Genomic DNA, 21,980 nt, shown 5'->3' with positions numbered 1-21,980 from the left:
CTACTACCTCCACGACAACTTCAACTACTACCACTACCACCATGACAACTACTACTACTCCATCTACCACCACCACAGCCACCACTACTTCTACTACAACTACAGCTACAACTACAAATACCACCACCACTATAAGTATTACTACGACTAGTGCTACTACCACCACCTCTACTACTAATACTACTAGTGCTACTACCACCACCACTACTACTATTACTAGTGCTACTACCACACCACTACTACTACTACTACTTCTTCTACTACTACTACTACTACTTCTACTACTACTACTACTACTACTACTACTACTTCCACTACTACTACTACTACAACCACCTCTACTACTACTACTACTACTACTACCACCACCACCACAAACACCACCACTGCTACTACCACCACCAACACCACCACTACTACTACTACCACAACGACTAGTACCACTGCCACTTTTACTTCGACTGTTACAATTATTTACTACTACTACCACCACCACCAATATTAGTATTAGTACCACTGCCATTTCTACTACCTTTACTACTACAACCACTACTACTACTACTACTTCAACTACTACTACCACTACTTCTACTACTACTACTACAAGTACAGCTGCTGCTACAACTACCACCACAACCACTACCACTACTACTACTACTACTACTACTACTTCTACTACAACTACAAATACAAATACAAATACCACCTATTAGTATTACTACCATTGCCATTTCCACTTCCTCTACTACAACTACTACTACTACTACTACTACTACTACTACTACTTCTTCTACTACTACTACTACTACTACTACTACTACTACTACTACTACGACTACTACTGCTACTAATACTACTACCACTAGTACTACTACTACTTCCACTTCTACTACTGCTACTACTACTACTACAACCACCTCTACTACTACTACCACCATCACTTCTACTACAACTACAACTACAAATACCACCACCACTATTAGTATTACCACCACTGCCATTTCTACTACTACTACTACTACCACCACCACTACTACTACTACAACTACTACTACTACCACCACGACAACTACAACTACTACCACTACCACTACCACCATCACCACTACTACTACTCCATCTAACACGTTTAACACTAGTTCCGCTGCCATCAACACCCACCCACTGCAACGACCTCTAACACTAGTATCACTGCCATCGCAACCCCTCCACCACCACCACAACCACGACTTCTAACACTAGCATCACCGCCATCAGCACACACATACTACCATGACCTCTAAGACTAGTATCACTGCCATCACCACAACCCCAACACCATGACCTCTAAGACTAGTATCACTGCCATCACCACAACCCCAACACCATGACCTCTAAGACTAGTATCACTGCCATCACCACAACCCCAACACCATGACCTCTAAGACTAAGACTAGTATCACTGCCATCACCACGCCGCCTCTACCATGAAAGCTAAGACTAATATGACTGCCATCACCGTAGCCCCACTAACACTAACATAACATCGGTGTCATCACCACCACCACTATTAAATCTACATGTACAGTAAACTACCTTTATAACGAACTTCCCGATATAACAAATTATTTTTTAGTCCCGGCCTTGTTGTATATATGCCGTATATATGATTATAAGGACTTACGGTTATTACGAACTAAAATTAGTGGTCCCTTTGAGTTCGTTATAAACGTAGTTTACTGTAGTACCATACAACAGTATCTATGTTAATGATACAATCAGTGTCACCACTCCACCTCCTGTAGCTTCTACTAGTCTTACTACTGCAGCTAAATACGTCTAATTCTATTACCTCCATCACTATCATTGTTTTAACCCTTGAATGTTTAACACCGACATTTCATATCAGTACATATACTGTTATAACTATAATTATGTGGAGGTCGAAGGAAGTCGCCAACGTCAACTACTGCAAGTTGCCAACTACTACAACTTCTACTACGGCCATCATTACTATTTTTCTCTTTCTTCTGCTATGGTCAGCTCCAATTCTGCCAGCGTTAATTTCAAGCTGTCGATTCAGATCGAATATTCGAACATGGCAAGGCAAGCACGACCGGACTAGGTGTTGTCTAACTTTCATCCTTTGTCTTCCAACTCATTTCCCCCGAGTCTTCCTCTGTGACACAAGCACGTGTGCCATGATATGCATATACAGGTACTTGTGCAAGTTTTGCAGCGAATCCAAGGATTTGCACATCCACACAGATCTGGGTGTTATTATCTGTAATAGACTTATAGTTCTGTTAATCAGTGCAGACAATCTGTTAAGCCAAATTTCAACTGCATCACGTTTTGAGTTTCCCAAATCAGTCAACTTCTGGCGACCTGTTCTACTCTAGGTTCCCACAGTGAAGTTCCATCATAGGATCCTGGCTGCGTACCCACGGATGTCTAGCATGGAATTCCTTGATTTTCTCTGTGTGGAATGCAGGAGATATCTCACGTACCTCATGTAAACGTACACACGGAGTCATTGACAGAAGAACCTTTTTATATCCCGGCTACATAGGCCGATACTCAACATGGTGCAATGTTTGTTATGGAAACGTTCTGAGTGATCTGATGTTCTTTAGGACCGGGGTGCACCAGGGGTCAGTCCGTGGTAGCAGTCCGTTCTGTGTGCTGGGTGCATCCCTTCCATTGAGAACATAGGCAAACATCAGTATATCAGATCCTATCTCATCAAACTTTGTTTTGGTGTGTTTCCAGACTACTCTTCAGGAGGAAAGGCCAGTATGTTACCAATCAAGTTGCGCTTTGCTGCCATGTGGTTACCACATGCGTTCGTCAAGACCTGGGTTCGATTCCCTTCACACATGTGGAAACCATAGGGTTTGTCTAGCCTTTTCATGGTGAATGTAGTGACGCAAACACGCCCTTCGTTTCAAAAAGATGAAGATCGTTTGAACTCAAGACCAGCTTAATCTGAAACACAAAGAGGAACACAGATAGACTTAGACCAGTTATGCAAGATAGATGCGTGATTATGTTGGACTAATGGCCGCTTTCAACAGTATCCAGTTATCAAGGAATGTGGGTTACACGTCTCCATGTATGTTGAAAAAGACGCTCGGCACATATAAAACTAGTAAAACAATGTTGCATGGGTGTGAAAGTGTATTTAAAGTTAAAGTGAAATATTTCAAAGGATGAATTAAATTAATACTTTCTTTGACAATTACCCGTGTGACATACTCAAAAGTCAGAATTCATTTGGCATGTAAGGTTAATGTTGTATCAATAGTTTTTGTTACCTCAACAAGTACCTGTTTCCCCCACTCTGTGACTGATTAATAAGATAGATGCATATTAATCCATAAATAGGTGTCATCATTAATATCAAATACCCACTGGAACTACATTTCCATGTGAAGGGTGACATGTTGTTTGTAGATCAAGATTTAATAGCAGAATGGAGACATTAATTAGTAAAATCATATTAAGAATACCCCTTGGGTGACGTACATACCGTTCCTGTTACATACTGAATGTAAACGCATATGCCTCTGGTTGTGTTGACGGCTGGATGTAGAATCGTAGAGAACTGACCCTCAGAAATATTTATACGTACGGCTTTTGTAATGAGCCTGTCCGTCAAGGATACGTATGAGCAACAATGCATTATATAATTCGGTTCAGATTAAATGAATGGTTGTGATTATATTAATCAGCATTAGCTCTTAATGATTGCAACTTCGATCTATTCATGAGGCATTAAGTGGCATCATGATAATACGCTTATCGATAACTGGACATTGTAGCATGATTTGTTAAGCTCGCTACCCCATGTGGAGGAGATCTCTTAGCTCACGTCATGGAGCTGTTTTGCTTCATCTCCTGGGGCAATGGAAAATCAATTATTATTCTGCCTTTTTGCCCTTCAAATAATTTGGTAGACGTGAGGAGATGGTGACTCCGTTATCGGTATATAACGTTGAAGTGTAGCTTAGATCTGTGCATCTTGAGCTAATGGGTCCAGAACGATCCATTAATAGAAATATACGTTTTAGGTCCATGGATATTTTCTCAATTGTTAATTTTCTTTCATTTATTGTTACCTGACCTTGTTACGTATTCCCCTGTCTTTCGTCGTTTGAATCGCTTATTCCTACAAATACTCGTTAATCCAGACGTTTACGTGTTCATAAGCTGTTTATTAAGGATGTTTGTGTCTATCTGTTTTACTAGGCGGTTATACTACTATGTGTAGTGCTGTTAGGAACCATAGAGGGTATATTGACTCGTACTATGTGCATTTCTAATTGGCCACGTATTGTGATAGTATAGTAATGTAGATATTCAAACACTATTAGGGGCGGTCGGTTAGCCTAGTGGTTAAAGCGTTAGCGGGTCACGCCGAAGACCCGGGTACGATTCCCGACATGGGTACAATGTGTGAAGGCCATTTCTTGGTACAATGTGTGAAGGCCATTTCTTGTGTCCCCCGCCGTGATATTGCTGGAATATCGCTAAAAGCGGCGTAAAACCATACTCACTCACTCAAACACTATTGTTGACACCTTTCTCATTTCAAGAATCTATGCTCACAGAAGAGAGACTTTGACCGTGAAATTAAAAATAAATAAAATTTTATTTGTCATAATATCGATGATGTGGGGACGGAACTGAAGAGATTAAACACATGTAAAACTACAAATAATATTTCAGCGTGGGGCTGGTGTATATTAATCTTTTCAGAAACAAGATACAGTTTGATACAGTACACGATTGTATATCCCGACATGATGGCATCTGTGTTGAATGTACACGCAGAATGCTGGGGGCACGGGTCGTCTAAGGCGCCGAAATTTGCTGTGCAGTGTAACGTCGCTTGGGCACGCCAGAATTTTATGATTGTGTTCGAATCCCGGTTCACCCCGATAATGTTTCTGGGTTTGTCAGCACCATACCCGTGCTCGTGGGTTTCACCGAAGTGGTAAACGTTTGAGACCTGCATCACTTCGGGCTTTGCTCCCACATTAAGCTGACACGCCGTGATATAACTGGAAAACTGTTAAAAGCGCCGTTAAACCCAACTCACTCACTCACTCATACCCAGAATGCAAGGAGACCTTTATCTTCCAATAACATTTTTGAAGCTTCAACAATCAGCAAAAATATGAAATATGAAACAGAAGAAATCACGAAGTTTCACAACAACATGTGATATGATGCCTCCTGTTTTGGTTCATCTTTTAAATAATATTGTAACCAGTATAGATCACCGGGATGAATGGTGTAAAGCAATTATATGGAAGGATCTGCTGATGATATGCAGAACTGCAGAGAATTTTACTACTGTTTGTGAAAATGTATACTAACATCCTAAATGAAAGATTACAGAAATGGTCAAAGGATAACATCATTATATTGGAAAATCAAGCAGGAATTCGAAAGGGCTACGACAGTGTAGACGATATACTAGTACATACTAGTATTCAACTTAACAGTCAGGAAAACTATACAACTATTCTATCGTTTTTTAATTGATTTCTCCAAAGCGTTCGACTGTGTTTATCCTTCTCATCTCTGGTAACGTCTAATAAAGTATGGAACTCATGGAAGTATTCCGAATGTTACGAGGAATATGCATGCAAGCTCAAACTCTGTGTTTGACCACAGGAAGGACTGTTTAACGTGTTTCTGGTACACGACAAAGATGCATAATAAGCCCTTTACTTTTTAGGGGCGGTCGGGTAGCCTAGTGGTTTAAAGCGTTCGCTCGTCACGCCGAAGACCCGGGTTCGATTCCCGACATGGGTACAATGTGTGAAGCCCATTTCTGGTGTCCCCCGCCGTGATATTGCTGGAATATTGCTAAAAGCGGCGTAAAACCATACTCACTCACTCACTCACTTTACTTTTTACTTTGGAAATCCACGAACTCGTAACAGAAATGGCAGGATCGGAAGCCAAAGGGATTTGTTTTTCTCAGGATATGCCAACTGCTGTTTGTTCACTTTAATATAAAAAGCTAACTCAACTGAAGTTAGGAAGACTACAACATCAAATCGACTGTTTGAATAGTTTTTGCTACAGATGGGGACTTTCTTTAAAGTTAACATATAAAAGTCTCAGATTGTTGAGTTTCGGAATGGAGTATTTTAAAGAAATTATGAAAGGCGATTTTATGAAAGAATACATATTAAGGGTGTCTCTCATTACAACTATCTTGGAATTATGTATACACATATTGTCGTATGGACAAACTCAACTATCACAACAGACAGAGAAAGTATGCCAGTGATCTTTAAACTTCAAAAGCTATGTGGCGGACTGAAAATAAATATCTCGTCAAGATTATTTGATCCAATGGCGCTGCCTATCTTTACCTACGGTGCGGAAATAGGGGGATTTGAACGCAAAGAACATTTGAATGTCAAAACCAATTATTTTCAAGTGAATTTTGAATTTAGTCCTAACTGCTGATACTGGTGCTGTGCTAGTGGATTGCGGCAGAAACAGTTTATACGGTTTATATCATTCCAAATGTATCACCTTTTTGACAAAGCTGATCTTCATGGATAACAATAGGCTTCCTAAACAAACCTACCTAATATCATATGGACTGGATGGTGTAAAAAGAACACCATGGAGAACCTACATAAAGGACATTTGGTTTAAATATGGATTTGGTTAAGCATCAAACAAACAAACAAATGAGTTTCATTCCGGATATATGTAGTTTCACTGCAATACACAGTCATCTAATATTCAAGTGGATGACTTCAGTTAAGAAACTTCTTGAGTCAGCAAAGATGAAAAGATAGGTGAGATGAGGTGAAATAGGGTTTAACGCCGCGTCCAAGATTATTGCACTTTGCAACAAGTACCATCATTTAACGTATTTTGGTGTGACGTGGCTGGGGATCGAAAACCAGACCTTCCGCTCTCCGGGCGGGCGCTCTACCACTAGACCATGGATGCGGTCGGGGTGAACAGAAACACGTGCGTGTCTATCAGGATGGACACTCTAGACTTGATACTTGAGTGGACGAGAGGACAAGAACATCAACACAGGGGATTGGCTTCCACAACATCCATACGCCTTTTACAGCAGTGCCTACGGTATAATGTATCTGGAAACAGTCACACTGTAATAGTAGGTGTGATCATGTGCCCCTAGTGTGGTTGGATAAATATTTCAAATGATAAATAACAGCTAGAATGTTGCCTTCCTGATGTAAACGGGGTCAATGTATAATATACCTAAGACACATCCTGAAGTAATTCACAATAATGATATGAAACATACAAATCAAAATGGAAACTGCTAGGCAAAAAGCATTTACTCCTCTATCATATTTACACAGAGATACATAAGTACAAGAGTTAAAATAACAAATGCTTGAAAGATATCGTTACATGAGAATGTACATTGGAAGCCCCATGAACCACACTCGTTCAAATGTTCATTTAAACATGTTCAAAAAGCTGATTTTTATTTCCTGGCAGAGAGCTTCTTCCTCATCAGTGAGAAGAGATACGCAGGCGTTGTCATTCGTCTCGGTTGCATTACAAACCTTTCCTTATAAACTGAGACAGCATAAGCAATAACATTTCCAAATAGTTCAGCAATCTGCGATGGGTGTTCAGCTGACACTTCAGAGTACTTGTGCTCCCAATCTATTGTCACAATAGCATCAGCGACCTGCCAGATGGGTGTCTTCCTTTCTTCTGCAATGTCTATTTTATTGGCAACCACATAAATGGGAACATTTATTTCCTTCTTTTCTTCCAGAATGAGATCTCGCAAGGTGTAAATTTGCTCAAAAGAGTCGGCATCATCCACGGAATAAACGAGAACAAAGGCATCCCCTTTTGCAATAGCCTGCTTCCTTACAGTTGGAACTGCATCCCCATTGATTATTTCCACGATTTCTACTGTCAAGTCCAATCCTGATGAGTCGTATTTGCACCTGTGGATCTCCTCGAACGTTCCTTTATACTCTGTAACAGAATTGTGGTCCAGGAATTGAGAGATAATGGTTGTCTTGCCTACTCTAGAGGCTCCAAGGACTACAAGGCACAGGTTCTCTTCCTTCTCCTGATTGCCAGCGCCGTGAAACGACTGTCCTCTATTAGCCATCATCAAAAGATCTTCAAAGACAATATCAATTTGTCTGAGTAAACCAGCCGTCTTATATATATATGGTAGGAAATCTCCATTCACAACATTCAAGTGTCAATTACCTGATTTTGACGTGCGTATGACGCATGACAACAATCTACATACTAGCTGTTTATCGCTGTACAGTCATAGCAAATACTCATCAACTATGGGTAAACCAAGGTGAATACATCACAATTTTTGATGATGTACAGATTTCTAAACTGTTTTGTTTTATATAAAATAAACAAAGGATTGTGAGGTGAGGTGAAATTGGGTTTAACGTCGCGTCCAAGATTATTGCACATATAGCGACGCGCATGCACGTGTTTGCGTGGCCGCTTGTACTAGTTCGGACAGATGCCGGTTTAAGGTGCTAGCTCACTGAGATACCATGCCGCAGTTTAACATGAATACCCCACTCAGACACAGTATACTGACTCCGAACCGACCAGTCCTTGTTTTAGCCCCTTAATGCCGAGCGCCAGACAGGGTAACAACAAGTACAACCTTTATACGTCTTTTGGTATGACGCGGCCGGGGATCAAAGCCCGGACCTTCCGCTCTCCGGGCGGACGCTCTACCACAAGACCACGGAGGCGGCAACAAAGAAATGTGTTTAAAGCAGAATAAACATCCAATTACATCCAAAGTAAGAGGCAATACCAACATGAAAACAATAGGCTTCTATTATCTTATATACCTTATCAATAGCATTTGAAAGGCATCTAAAAGTGATACACACGAGGAACAGAATTTATGGATGTCAATTTCTGTATTTTGAGGAATATTCATCCGATGAAGGAGTGAGCATACATTCCAGAACGTTGTGTTCCTCATAATAAAGAAGTTGACTTACATGAATTTTCTTCCTTATGTTATTGATAGTGTTGCAGTACAGAAATGAAAAACGTTTCATAAAAACACAAGAGAATAGCATGTTTTAGTCAGGGACAGTTATTATAAGTCTAATATTCTCATGTATCTGACAAATGGGTATGAACGGGACTAATCCATTTCATCACTTGGGTAACAAGCAATTGTTAGAGGGAGAACTCATCCGTGGAAGTTGTGACTTTAAGGTGTCTGATACATGGGGTGAGATCGTTGAAACAGTTGAGCAGATACTGTTTTTCTCGTGCGTCTTGAGACAGATCACAACAATTTGTTTATGTGGCTGCCAGATGCCTAATGTCCATGTCCACTCAGGTTCCGCATGTTACAGCTGGCACCGCATGCATCCCAGCAACGTAGTGCACGACGCCAGGTTCGATAACTGTGAGGAATTGTATCGTAACGTTTATTGATTGACAATAAATTGATTAACATCTCGATATTTCCTTACATAGAAAATATGTCACTTTCAAACTTACAAATACCAGTACTCGACCATTAACATGGATACTCCACCCAGACACAGAATACTGACCCTATAACTTACCAGTTAAGAAGAGTACTTCTCTTTCGATGTTATATATGGGGAACTTGGGAGAAGCAAGCATGTGGATATATATACTCACACGAAAAAGAAACGCAAGTGGTTTTAAGCAAATAGGTAACAAACACGAAACAATAAATTGATATGTTTGGTTGCATTTTGGAATATGTGGGTATCATGCACCCATTTCTCGCCAAATCGAAAATGCACGAACTGTCACGAACTGTAGTGGGTATAAAACTGTGGCCGATTCTTGGACCTACCACTCCTTGGTCAACAATGCCACGCCTAACTCAAATTCAGAGAAACCAGGCTATCGGACGTTTGGAAGCTGGAGATTCTGTCCAAGATGTTGTCCGTCATTTCAACGTTAACATCACCACAATTTACCGTCTCTTGCATCGATACAATGCTACACAGACCACAGATGACCTTCCTCGGAGCGGTCGTCCTAGGCTCACCATACCTCGACAATATCGGCAGATTACCCGTCAACACCAGCGACATCCGTTCCTAACTGCAAGTGAAAGTGATCGACAGACCATAGGAACACATAATCGACACATTAGCCGGGACACTGTGATCCGACGTCTCCGTTCCAACAACCTAAGATGTCGCCGACCAGCACGTCGTCCTGTCGTCCCGGCATCGACAAGCACGACTTCAGTGGGCACAGGGTCATCACAATTGGCGTCATCGTCAGTGGAGTGGTGTCATCTTCGCTGATGAAAGTCGCTTTTGTGTCTCCCATGCAGACGGAAGAGTCAGAATTTGGCGGCGTGGAGGTGATCGTTTCGCTGACAGAAACGTTGTGGAAAGAGCTCCATGGAGTGGACCTAGCGTCATGATATGATCAGGGATTGGACTTAATGCGAGACTTGGACCCATGTGCTTTCTGAATTTTGGTCAAGGTCGGGGACACGGCGTCACTGCTCAGCAGTATATCGACCAAGTGATCAGACCCCACGTTGTTCCATTTTTTGCACAACATCAACAACACATTTTCCAGCAGGACAACGCTCGTCCCCATGTTGCCAGAGCTACCATGGCCTTTCTGCAACAACACAACATCCGTGTTCTACCGTGGCCAGCCCTCAGCTCTGATCTGAGCCCCATTGAACACTTGTGGGATGAGGTTCAAAGGCGTCTGCACAATGTGCGCCCAGTCCCTACAACTGCCGATGAACTACGCACAGCTGCTCTGGGTGTGTGCAGGAGGATCCCTAGGGCCTTAACAAATCGTCTGATTCACTCAATGTACAGGAGATGTGTGGCAGTGATCAGTGCTAATGGTGGTCACACCAGGTATTGACTGACATTTTGGGTATTGACCCGAAACTGTGTAAGCCTTTAACATTTGAAAAAAACAATTATGTCATCTGCCTTTTAATCCATTAAACTGTCTTCAGTCAAATTATTGTCAATCTTGCCCCATTAGTATTTCTTGTCTTTACTGTTAAATAAATAACATGTTTACTGCAAACTCGACTTGCGTTTCTTATGCGTGTGAGCATATATTAAAACATATGCGTTTGAATTTTGTTCAAAATTGTATTTGACGAATGTACACAGTTTTCATATTTTTTTATTCCATGAATTTTAGAGACGCGAGAGATATTGGTAGAAATTACAAATGGCTGTTATTTGTTCGTAACATACTCGATTATACTGGATCGAACTATCTTTGGCTGTCATGAACCTTTCTATCACCTTCTCGGTTATCATAAACTGTTTCTCGTACACTTCTTGATAATGACCGGCAGACGAAAGAAAACTTCAATTTCTTCCAAAGGCAGTACTTTTCACTTATTCAAATAAGATTTAAAATGTGTCCGTATTTGCTGTGCGTGACCTGTGATCACACTGTTTTTGTTCTTCAGAAACGCATCTTTTTCTTTCCATAATCCTAAGAACCTCTGCTAAAAGCAGGGTCCATTGTACGATTCCTACTTCTAGTGTTTATGAATCACTATCAAGTAGCAATGATACCATAAGTTCCGTGTGCGGATCCTGCCCCGTCCACCACTCGATTGTATCGCTATTGTACACAGGAGCATATCAAACAGCAAAAGGTCGAGGTAGCAGTAGAATTCCATCAATATTTCACTCCATATAGAGTGGCCCTGCCTGTTGTATTTTGTATATGAATAATGTTGTATTTTATTGCGGTGTGACTTGAATAAAGTATCTGTCTGTCTGCAATAGATATAGAGTTTCTTTACTTTTGTCTTATAAGTATATTTCAAGAATGTCAATTGGAACAATTGTGTTGTATGTCAGAAAGATCAGTGATCATGACGTGTGTTCACAATTATTCTATCTTTCGTAGATATCAGCAGCACATATATAGTAATAAAAGTATATCAGTGACATCACTATGTATATCTTAAGCGATGCAATATTCTGTTCACTACCTGCCGTGATATTGAGGCAAAAACATTTGATGTGCTCACTTTTCTATGTTGTCTAGATCGTCATCTCTGACAAATTGTTTTGAGTAAGTGAGTGATTGAGAATGGTTTTATGCCGCTTTTAGCAATATTTCGCGGGACACAAGAAATTGGCTTCACACATTGGATAAATGATTCAAACGGTAAATAACAGCTAGAATGTTGCCTTCCTGATATAAACGGGGTCAATGTATAATAAAATTGAGACACATCCTGAAGTAATTCACAATAATGATAAGAAACATATAAATCAAAATGGAAACAGTGTTAAGAATCACATCATTTACTCCTCTGGATTATATTTACACAGAGATACATAAGTACAAGAGTTAAAATAACAAATGCTTGAAAGACATCTTAACATGAGAATGTACATTGGAAGCCCCATGAACCACACTCATTCAAATGTTCATTTAAACATGTTCAAAAAGCTGATTTTTGTCTCCTGGCAGAGAGCTTCTTCCTCATCAGTGAGAAGAGATACGCAGGCGTTGTCATTCGTCTCGGTTGCATTACAAACCTTTCCTTATAAACTGAGACAGCATAAGCAATAACATTTCCAAATAGTTCAGCAATCTGCGATGGGTGTTCAGCTGACACTTCAGAGTACTTGTGCTCCCAATCTATTGTCACAATAGCATCAGCGACCTGCCAGATGGGTGTCTTCCTTTCTTCTGCAATGTCTATTTTATTGGCAACCACGTAAATGGGAACATTTATTTCCTTCTTTTCTTCCAGAATGAGATCTCGCAAGGTGTAAATTTGCTCAAAAGAGTCGGCATCATCCACGGAATAAACGAGAACAAAGGCATCCCCTTTTGCAATAGCCTGCTTCCTTACAGTTGGAACTGCATCCCCATTGATTATTTCCACGATTTCTACTGTCAAGTCCAATCCTGATGAGTCGTATTTGCACCTGTGGATCTCCTCGAACGTTCCTTTATACTCTGTAATAGAATTGTGGTCCAGGAATTGAGAGATAATGGTTGTCTTGCCTACTCCAGAGGCTCCAAGGACTACAAGGCACAGGTTATCTTCCTTCTCCTGATTGCCAGCGACGTGAAACGACTGTCCTCTATTAGCCATCATCAAAAGAACTTCAAAGACAATATCAGTTTGTCTGAGAAAACAGTAAACCAGCCGTCTTATATATATTGTAGGAAATCTCCATTCACAACATTCAAGTGTCAATTACCTGATTTTGACGTGCGTATGACGCATGACAACAATCTACATACTAGCTGGAGGTCCATCACTGTTTATCGCTGTACAGTCATAGAAAATCAAATACTCATCAACTATGGGTAAACCAAGGTGAATACATCACAATTTTTGATGATGTACAGATTTCTAAACTGTTTTGTTTTATATAAAATAAACAAAGGAATATGTGTTGAGGTGAAATTGGGTTTAACGTCGCGTCCAACGATATTATTGCACTTATAAAGCGACGTGCATGCACGTGTTTGCGTGGCCGCTTGTACTAGTCCGGACAGATGCCAATTTATGGTGCTAGCTCACTGAGATACCATGCCGCAGTTTAACATGAATACCCCACTCAGACACAGTATACTGACTCCGAACCGACCAGTCCTTGTTTTAGCTCCTTAATGCCGAGCCCCAGACAGGGTAACAACAAGTACAATCTTTAAACATCTTTTGGTATGACGCGGCCGGGGATCGAACCCCAGACCTTCCGCTCTCCGGGCGGACGCTCTACCACAAGACTACGGAGGCGGCAACAAAGAAATGTGTTTAAAGCAGAATGAACATCCAATTACATCCAAAGTAAGAGGCAATACCAACATGAAAACAATAGGCTTCTATTATCTTATATACCTTATCAATAGCATTTGAAAGGCATCTAAAAGTGATACACACGAGGAACAGAATTTATGGATGTCAATTTCTGTATTTTGAGGAATATTCATCCGATGAAGGAGTGAGCATACATTCCAGAACGTTGTGTTCCTCATAATAAAGAAGTTGACTTACATGAATTTTCTTCCTTATGTTATTGATAGTGTTGCAGTACAGAAATGAAAAACGTTTCATAAAAACACAAGAGAATAGCATGTTTTAGTCAGGGACAGTTATTATAAGTCTAATATTCTCATGTATCTGACAAATGGGTATGAACGGGACTAATCCATTTCATCACTTGGGTAACAAGCAATTGTTAGAGGGAGAACTCATCCGTGGAAGTTGTGACTTTAAAGTGTCTGATACATGGGGTGAGATCGTTGAAACAGTTGAGCAGATACTGTTTTTCTCGTGCGTCTTGAGACAGATCACAACAATGTGTTTATGTGGCTGCCAGATGCCTAATGTCCATGTCCACTCAGGTTCCGCATGTTACAGCTGGCACCGCATGCATCCCAGCAACGTAGTGCACGACGCCAGGTTCGATAACTGTGAGGAATTGTATCGTAACGTTTATTGATTGACAATAAATTGATTAACATCTCGATATTTCCTTACATAGAAAATATGTCACTTTCAAACTTACAAATACCAGTACTCGACCATTAACATGGATACTCCACCCAGACACAGAATACTGACCCTATAACTTACCAGTTAAGAAGAGTACTTCTCTTTCGATGTTATATATGGGGAACTTGGGAGAAGCAAGCATGTGGATATATATACTCACACGAAAAAGAAACGCAAGTGGTTTTAAGCAAATAGGTAACAAACACGAAACAATAAATTGATATGTTTGGTTGCATTTTGGAATATGTGGGTATCATGCACCCATTTCTCGCCAAATCGAAAATGCACGAACTGTCACGAACTGTAGTGGGTATAAAACTGTGGCCGATTCTTGGACCTACCACTCCTTTGTCAACAATGCCACGCCTAACTCAAATTCAGAGAAACCAGGCTATCGGACGTTTGGAAGCTGGAGATTCTGTCCAAGATGTTGTCCGTCATTTCAACGTTAACATAACCACAATTTACCGTCTCCTGCATCGATACAATGCTACACAGACCACAGATGACCTTCCTCGGAGCGGTCGTCCTAGGCTAACCACACCTCGACAATATCGGCAGATTACCCGTCAACACCAGCGACATCAGTTCCTAACTGCAAGTGAAAGTGATCGACAGACCATAGGAACACATAATCGACACATTAGCCGGGACACTGTGATCCGACGTCTCCGTTCCAACAACCTAAGATGTCGCCGACCAGCACGTCGTCCTGTCGTCCCGGCATCGACAAGCACGACTTCATCGTCAGTGGAGTGGTGTCATCTTCGCTGATGAAAGTCGCTTTTGTGTCTCCCATGCAGACGGAAGAGTCAGAATTTGGCGGCGTGGAGGTGATCGTTTCGCTGACAGAAACGTTGTGGAAAGAGCTCCATGGAGTGGACCTAGCGTCATGATATGGGCAGGGATTGGACTTAATGCGAGACTTGGACCCATGTGCTTTCTGAATTTTGGTCAAGGTCGGGGACACGGCGTCACTGCTCAGCAGTATATCGACCAAGTGATCAGACCCCACGTTGTTCCATTTTTTGCACAACATCAACAACGCATTTTCCAGCAGGACAACGCTCGTCCCCATGTTGCCAGAGCTACCATGGTCTTTCTGCAACAACACAACATCCGTGTTCTACCGTGGCCAGCCCTCAGCTCTGATCTGAACCCCATCGAACACTTGTGGGATGAGGTTCAAAGGCGTCTGCACAATGTGCGCCCAGTCCCTACAACTGCCGATGAACTACGCACAGCTGCTCTGGGTGTGTGCAGGAGGATCCCTAGGGCCTTAACAAATCGTCTGATTCACTCAATGTACAGGAGATGTGTGGCAGTGATCAGTGCTAATGGTGGTCACACCAGGTACTGACTGACATTTTGGGTATTGACCCGAAACTGTGTAAGCCTTTAACATTTGAAAAAAACAATTATGTCATCTGCCTTTTAATCCATTAAACTGTCTTCAGTCAAATTATTGTCAATCTTGCCCCATTAGTATTTCTTGTCTTCACTGTTAAATAAATAACATGTTTACTGCAAACTCGACTTGCGTTTCTTTTGCGTGTGAGTATATATTAAAACATATGTGTTTGAATTTTGTTCAAAATTGTATTTGACGAATGTACACAGTTTTCATATTTTTTTATTCCATGAATTTTAGAGACGCGAGAGATATTGGTAGAAATTACAAATGGCTGTTATTTGTTCGTAACATACTCGATTATACTGGATCGAACTATCTTTGGCTGTCATGAACCTTTCTATCACCTTCTCGGTTATCATAAACTGTTTTCTCGTACACTTCTTGATAATGACCGGCAGACGAAAGAAAACTTCAATTTCTTCCAAAGGCAGTACTTTTCACTTATTCAAATAAGATTTAAAATGTGTCCGTATTTGCTGTGCGTGACCTGTGATCACACTGTTTTTGTTCTTCAGAAACGCATCTTTTTCTTTCCATAATCCTAAGAACCTCTGCTAAAAGCAGGGTCCATTGTACGATTCCTACTTCTAGTGTTTATGAATCACTATCAAGTAGCAATGATACCATAAGTTCCATGTGCGGATCCTGCCCCGTCCACCGCTCGATTGTATCGCTATTGTACACAGGAGCATATCAAACAGCAAAGGTCGAGGTAGCAGTAGAATTCCATCAATATTTCACTCCATATAGAGTGGCCCTGCCTGTTGTATTTTGTATATGAATAATGTTGTATTTTATTGCGGTGTGACTTGAATAAAGTATCTGTCTGTCTGCAATAGATATAGAGTTTCTTTACTTTTGTCTTATAAGTATATTTCAAGAATGTCAATTGGAACAATTGTGTTGTATGTCAGAAAGATCAGTGATCATGACGTGTGTTCACAATTATTCTATCTTTCGTAGATATCAGCAGCACATATATAGTAATAAAAGTATATCAGTGACATCACTATGTATATCTTAAGGGATGCAATATTCTGTTCACTACCTGCCGTGATATTGAGGCAAAAACATTTGATGTGCTCACTTTTCTATGTTGTCTAGATCGTCATCTCTGACAAATTGTTTTGAGTAAGTGAGTGATTGAGAATGGTTTTATGCCGCTTTTAGCAATATTTCGCGGGACACAAGAAATTGGCTTCACACATTGGATAAATGTTTCAAACGGTTAATAACAGCTAGAATGTTGCCTTCCTGATATAAACGGGGTCAATGTATAATAAAATTGAGACACATCCTGAAGTAATTCACAATAATGATAAGAAACATAAAAATCAAAATGAAAACAGTGTTAAGAATCACATCATTTACTCCTCTGGATTATATTTACACAGAGATACATAAGTACAAGAGTTAAAATAACAAATGCTTGAAAGACATCTTAACATGAGAATGTACATTGGAAGCCCCATGAACCACACTCATTCAAATGTTCATTTAAACATGTTCAAAAAGCTGATTTTTGTCTCCTGGCAGAGAGCTTCTTCCTCATCAGTGAGAAGAGATACGCAGGCGTTGTCATTCGTCTCGGTTGCATTACAAACCTTTCCTTATAAACTGAGACAGCATAAGCAATAACATTTCCAAATAGTTCAGCAATCTGCGATGGGTGTTCAGCTGACACTTCAGAGTACTTGTGCTCCCAATCTATTGTCACAATAGCATCAGCGACCTGCCAGATGGGTGTCTTCCTTTCTTCTGCAATGTCTATTTTATTGGCAACCACATAAATTGGAACATTTATTTCCTTCTTTTCTTCCAGAATGAGATCTCGCAAGGTGTAAATTTGCTCAAAAGAGTCGGCATCATCCACGGAATAAACGAGAACAAAGGCATCCCCTTTTGCAATAGCCTGCTTCCTTACAGTTGGAACTGCATCCCCATTGATTATTTCCACGATTTCTACTGTCAAGTCCAATCCTGATGAGTCGTATTTGCACCTGTGGATCTCCTCGAACGTTCCTTTATACTCTGTAATAGAATTGTGGTCCAGGAATTGAGAGATAATGGTTGTCTTGCCTACTCCAGAGGCTCCAAGGACTACAAGGCACAGGTTCTCTTCCTTCTCCTGATTGCCAGCGACGTGAAACGACTTTCCTCTATTAGCCATCATCAAAAGAACTTCAAAGACAATATCAGTTTGTCTGAGAAAACAGTAAACCAGCCGTCTTATATATATGGTAGGAAATCTCCATTCACAACATTCAAGTGTTAATGACCTGATTTTGACGTGCGTATGACGCATGACAACAATCTACATACTAGCTGGAGGTCCATCACTGTTTATCGCTGTACAGTCATAGCAAATCAAATACTCATCAACTATGGGTAAACCAAGGTGAATACATCACAATTTTTTATGATGTACAGATTTCTAAACTGTTTTGTTTTATATAAAATAAACAAAGGAATATGAGGTGAGGTGAAATTGGGTTTAACGTCGCGTCCAACGTGATCACACTGTTTTTGTTCTTCAGAAACGCATCTTTTTCTTTCCATAATCCTAAGAACCTTTGCTAAAAGCAGTGTCCATTGTACGATTCCTACTTCTAGTGTTTATGAATCACTATCAAGTAGCAATGATACCATAAGTTCCGCGTGCGGATCCTGCCCCGTCCACCGCTCGATTGTATCGCTATTATACACAGGAGCATATCAAACAGCAAAGGTCGAGGTAGCAGTAGAATTCCATCAATATTTCACTCCATATAGAGTGGCCCTGCCTGTTGTATTTTGTATATGAATAATGTTGTATTTTATTGCGGTGTGACTTGAATAAAGTATCTGTCTGTCTGCAATAGATATAGAGTTTCTTTACTTTTGACTTATAAGTATATTTCAAGAATGTCAATTGGACAATTGTGTTGTATGTCAGAAAGATCAGTGATCATGACGTGTGTTCACAATTATTCTATCTTTCGTAGATATCAGCAGCACATATATAGTAACAAAAGTATATCAGTGACATCACTATGTATATCTTAAGCGATGCAATATTCTGTTCACTACCTGCTGTGACATCGATGCAAAAAATTTGATGTGCTCACTTTTCTATGTTGTCTAGCTCGTCATCTCTGACAAATTGTTTTGAGTGAGTGATTGAGAATGGTTTTACGCCGCTTTTAGCAATATTTCGGGGGACACAACAAATGGGCTTCACATATTGTACCAATGTAGGAAATCAAACCCGGGTCTTCGGCGTGACGAACCAACGTTTTAACCACTAGGCTACGCCACCGCCCCTTGTGTTGATGCTACATTTAACGTTATCATACTGTAACATAAGGACATATTCAGGTTGAGAAACTAGAAAATAAAAATATAATTTCTTTCATTTAAGGGACGAATTAGAACGAAATTATTTTCTCCTAACGTCGGAAAGCACAACAAAGGGAGGTAACTTGGTCCCAAAGGTATATAAGTAAAGGCGCGAAGTCGAAACTTCATTCTCAGGTGCGGTGCACTCGGGACTGGCTATATTAAACATGTTCAGTTATGTATGATGCCGATTGAAAGACAAGACGGATAAAAAAAATATTATTTTTTATGTGTGAAGTAGCTGCTGCTGAGCATATGATGATCAGGATGTTATGCGTTGTTTGCAAGTTGTGCTGTCCAGCCATGATAATACGTTGTGAGAAGGATCGGTATCCATAGTTCAAATCTCGATCACTCCAGTTGTGACAGTATGGATGTGAGACATACTCTGATGAGTTTGCGCACACGAATTACAATGTGTTGATGGTCATGATGCTGACGACGTTGATGATAATGTGGATATGTATTGAAGAATAAACAGCGGTCAGTCAGTATCCCAATCTGTTGTGTATTTCGTTGTGTTAAGAGGGAGGAGAACTGTCAATTATGTCATTAAAAAATATAAAGTAATAAAGAAAAAGTCCCCATGGGGCCAAGTGGGTTTCTACAATAATCGTGTTGATCTTAAGTCAGTATCAATCACAGGAGCCTGTCAACAATACTTGCTAATATGTCAGAGTCGCCACTTAATGAGAAGGGTCCCATTGATGCATAGTTAGGCTCGATAGATAACCAAATGGCAGGATTAGCGTCATTCGTGGCGAAAGTGAAGGATGCCATCATTGATAATTCAAAAAAAAGGACGTGTATCATTCAGCTATATCAAACACTGGGAAGGACGTATCCCCCCACACACTATACGTATCAATGTCCCCAACCAACGTGCAAAGGTGATATTCACTGATGAAACTATCTGGCCTCAAAGCGTTAACTGCAGAGAATGATACCAACAAGGTCTCGTTACACCTATGATACAAATGGAGCTGATAGAAAGGACTACTACTAAACATGACATGTGAATCAAATGTACTCATCCTACTCGTATTCATGCTTAGCCTTGCAACCTTGGACATACTCGGTATAATGTATGGAACAAGCGAACTGTGCGCCAGACTAGATAGCACTGTTATATTCGTTGTAAGTGAACGTGGGCTTGATGAACAAACCATGTCATTCATTGAAAGTATTCATGACGGTTTTCTTGTCTTCTGCAAAAACAGCTGTATTTATACCACCCATCACCGGGGGTCAGGAGGGGTGGCATACGTGAAGGCGAGTGATGCAGACCGTCTCTCATTAATAACAATCCACTGTCCATATACTCATCGTACAATATTTTACACACTTTACATTCACAAGGACCACGAATATTGGTCCAACAAGTTTCTATAAAGACCACGAATTTTGGTCCAACTGGTATCTATAAAGACGGCGAATGTTGGTCTTCGACCATGAAGGTTAAGTGTGTCTTCCTCCAACGAACGCAAAGCCTACACTGACGACTGCACGTGCAACGAATGCCACATGATTTCCGTGAAGTATGCGACGTTTATATGAATTGTTTATGTTACATGAAACGAAAACATGTTGGGTGTTTTTTTGGTGTGTTTTTTTTGTTTTTTGTTGTTGTTTTTTTGGGGGGGGTTATTATCTCTCAACACTGGCAACTATAAGAATAATGCCCGAGACCACATCTCATGCGTAAATGTGTATGTGAATATATCTACACAGCTAATACATTGATGACGAAGATGTTGTTTCTTCTAGTTCCGTCACAATAATGTGTTACTTAGCAACATAACAGGAACGTGTGAACATGTGGCACAAGAGCTATTGTTGTCCCAGCCAGGTGTCATCCAAAGTGTGACTGCCCTACAGGAAACGTCTGTAGTTGTTCACACTGACAAGGCCTCAAATAACATACCCTTATATGTAAGCGTCACTTCATTGACTGTTTAATCAAAGAACTTGGTATAGATGACATATCAAATAATGCTACATATAAGGACAGCATTTTAACTGAGGAAGAAATCTGCCAAAACCATAAATCAATACGGTCTACTTTTTGACTTGACTCTAAAACCTGAAGACATGTCCATTCCTCTTTTGTACTGGATTCCAAAGCTCCATAAATTCTGTACAAAGAGATATATGTTGAGACCAGTGGAATTAATACCATGTGGATTCTTAAAAGCTCAAAGGATTGGCTTAACCTTTTGCAATCTCAGTAAAGAACCAAGTTCCATTCTGTCAAAATATTTGATTTTTCAACTGTACACCACTATCTCACATGACACATTTAAGCGAAAACGCACTCCTTGATTCATGGGGTTTTTGTTACAAAACTCGGTGAACACAGATACAGTTACGTATCTATATCAGAGGTTCAGGACAATTTGTGAAAAACGAAAGCGAATGCCTACTGAAGTTTATCAAGACAATATGTGAAATGCTGGACTTCAACATTGATAACATCTACGTAAAATTTTGGGGTAGGACCTTGAGGCAAGAAGTAGGCATCCCGATGAGCACCAATAGTGCTCCCCTTCTTGCGGATCTGTTTCTTTAGGTATATGAATCGGAATTTCTGCTCGGATTGGCAAAGTCAAAACAAGGTAATTTGGCCAAGAAGTTTAAATTAAGCTTCAGGTA

The 21,980-nt window shown here is 40.4% G+C and overlaps 4 protein-coding genes across 4 annotated transcripts in view; 1 reads left to right on the top strand and 3 right to left on the bottom strand.

Annotated features, from left to right (window-relative positions):
* Positions 1 to 553, top strand: part of LOC125378123 (cell wall protein DAN4-like) — an 11,450-nt gene extending 10,897 nt beyond the window's left edge. Inside the window, exon 4 of the mRNA XM_048392985.1 lies at positions 227 to 553. Within this exon, the coding sequence (XP_048248942.1) occupies positions 227 to 505 (279 nt within the window). The 3' untranslated portion in view covers positions 506 to 553. The remainder of the gene's footprint in view (positions 1 to 226) is intronic.
* A 6,930-nt stretch (positions 554 to 7,483) lies between these two features.
* Positions 7,484 to 8,131, bottom strand: LOC125378122 (GTP-binding protein Rhes-like). Its single transcript, XM_048392984.1, has one exon. The coding sequence runs from the start codon at positions 8,129 to 8,131 to the stop codon at positions 7,484 to 7,486; it is 648 nt and encodes a 215-aa protein (XP_048248941.1).
* Positions 8,132 to 12,463: 4,332 nt separating this feature from the next.
* LOC124115716 (ras-related protein Rap-2c-like) lies at positions 12,464 to 13,126 on the bottom strand. Its single transcript, XM_046476817.2, has one exon. The coding sequence runs from the start codon at positions 13,124 to 13,126 to the stop codon at positions 12,464 to 12,466; it is 663 nt and encodes a 220-aa protein (XP_046332773.2).
* A 4,331-nt stretch (positions 13,127 to 17,457) lies between these two features.
* Positions 17,458 to 18,120, bottom strand: LOC124142358 (ras-related protein Rap-2c-like). The gene has a single exon (XM_046510778.2). It carries the CDS (start codon positions 18,118 to 18,120, stop codon positions 17,458 to 17,460), a length of 663 nt encoding a protein of 220 aa, XP_046366734.2.
* Between the last annotated feature and the right edge of the window lie 3,860 nt (positions 18,121 to 21,980).

This window comes from Haliotis rufescens, unplaced genomic scaffold (assembly GCF_023055435.1).
Source record: "Haliotis rufescens isolate VD_foot unplaced genomic scaffold, xgHalRufe1.0.p SCAF_11, whole genome shotgun sequence".
NCBI classification, from domain to species: domain Eukaryota; kingdom Metazoa; phylum Mollusca; class Gastropoda; order Lepetellida; family Haliotidae; genus Haliotis; species Haliotis rufescens.
The sequence above is the reverse complement of the archived record's forward strand: the minus strand, read 5'-3'. Positions and strand labels throughout refer to the sequence as shown.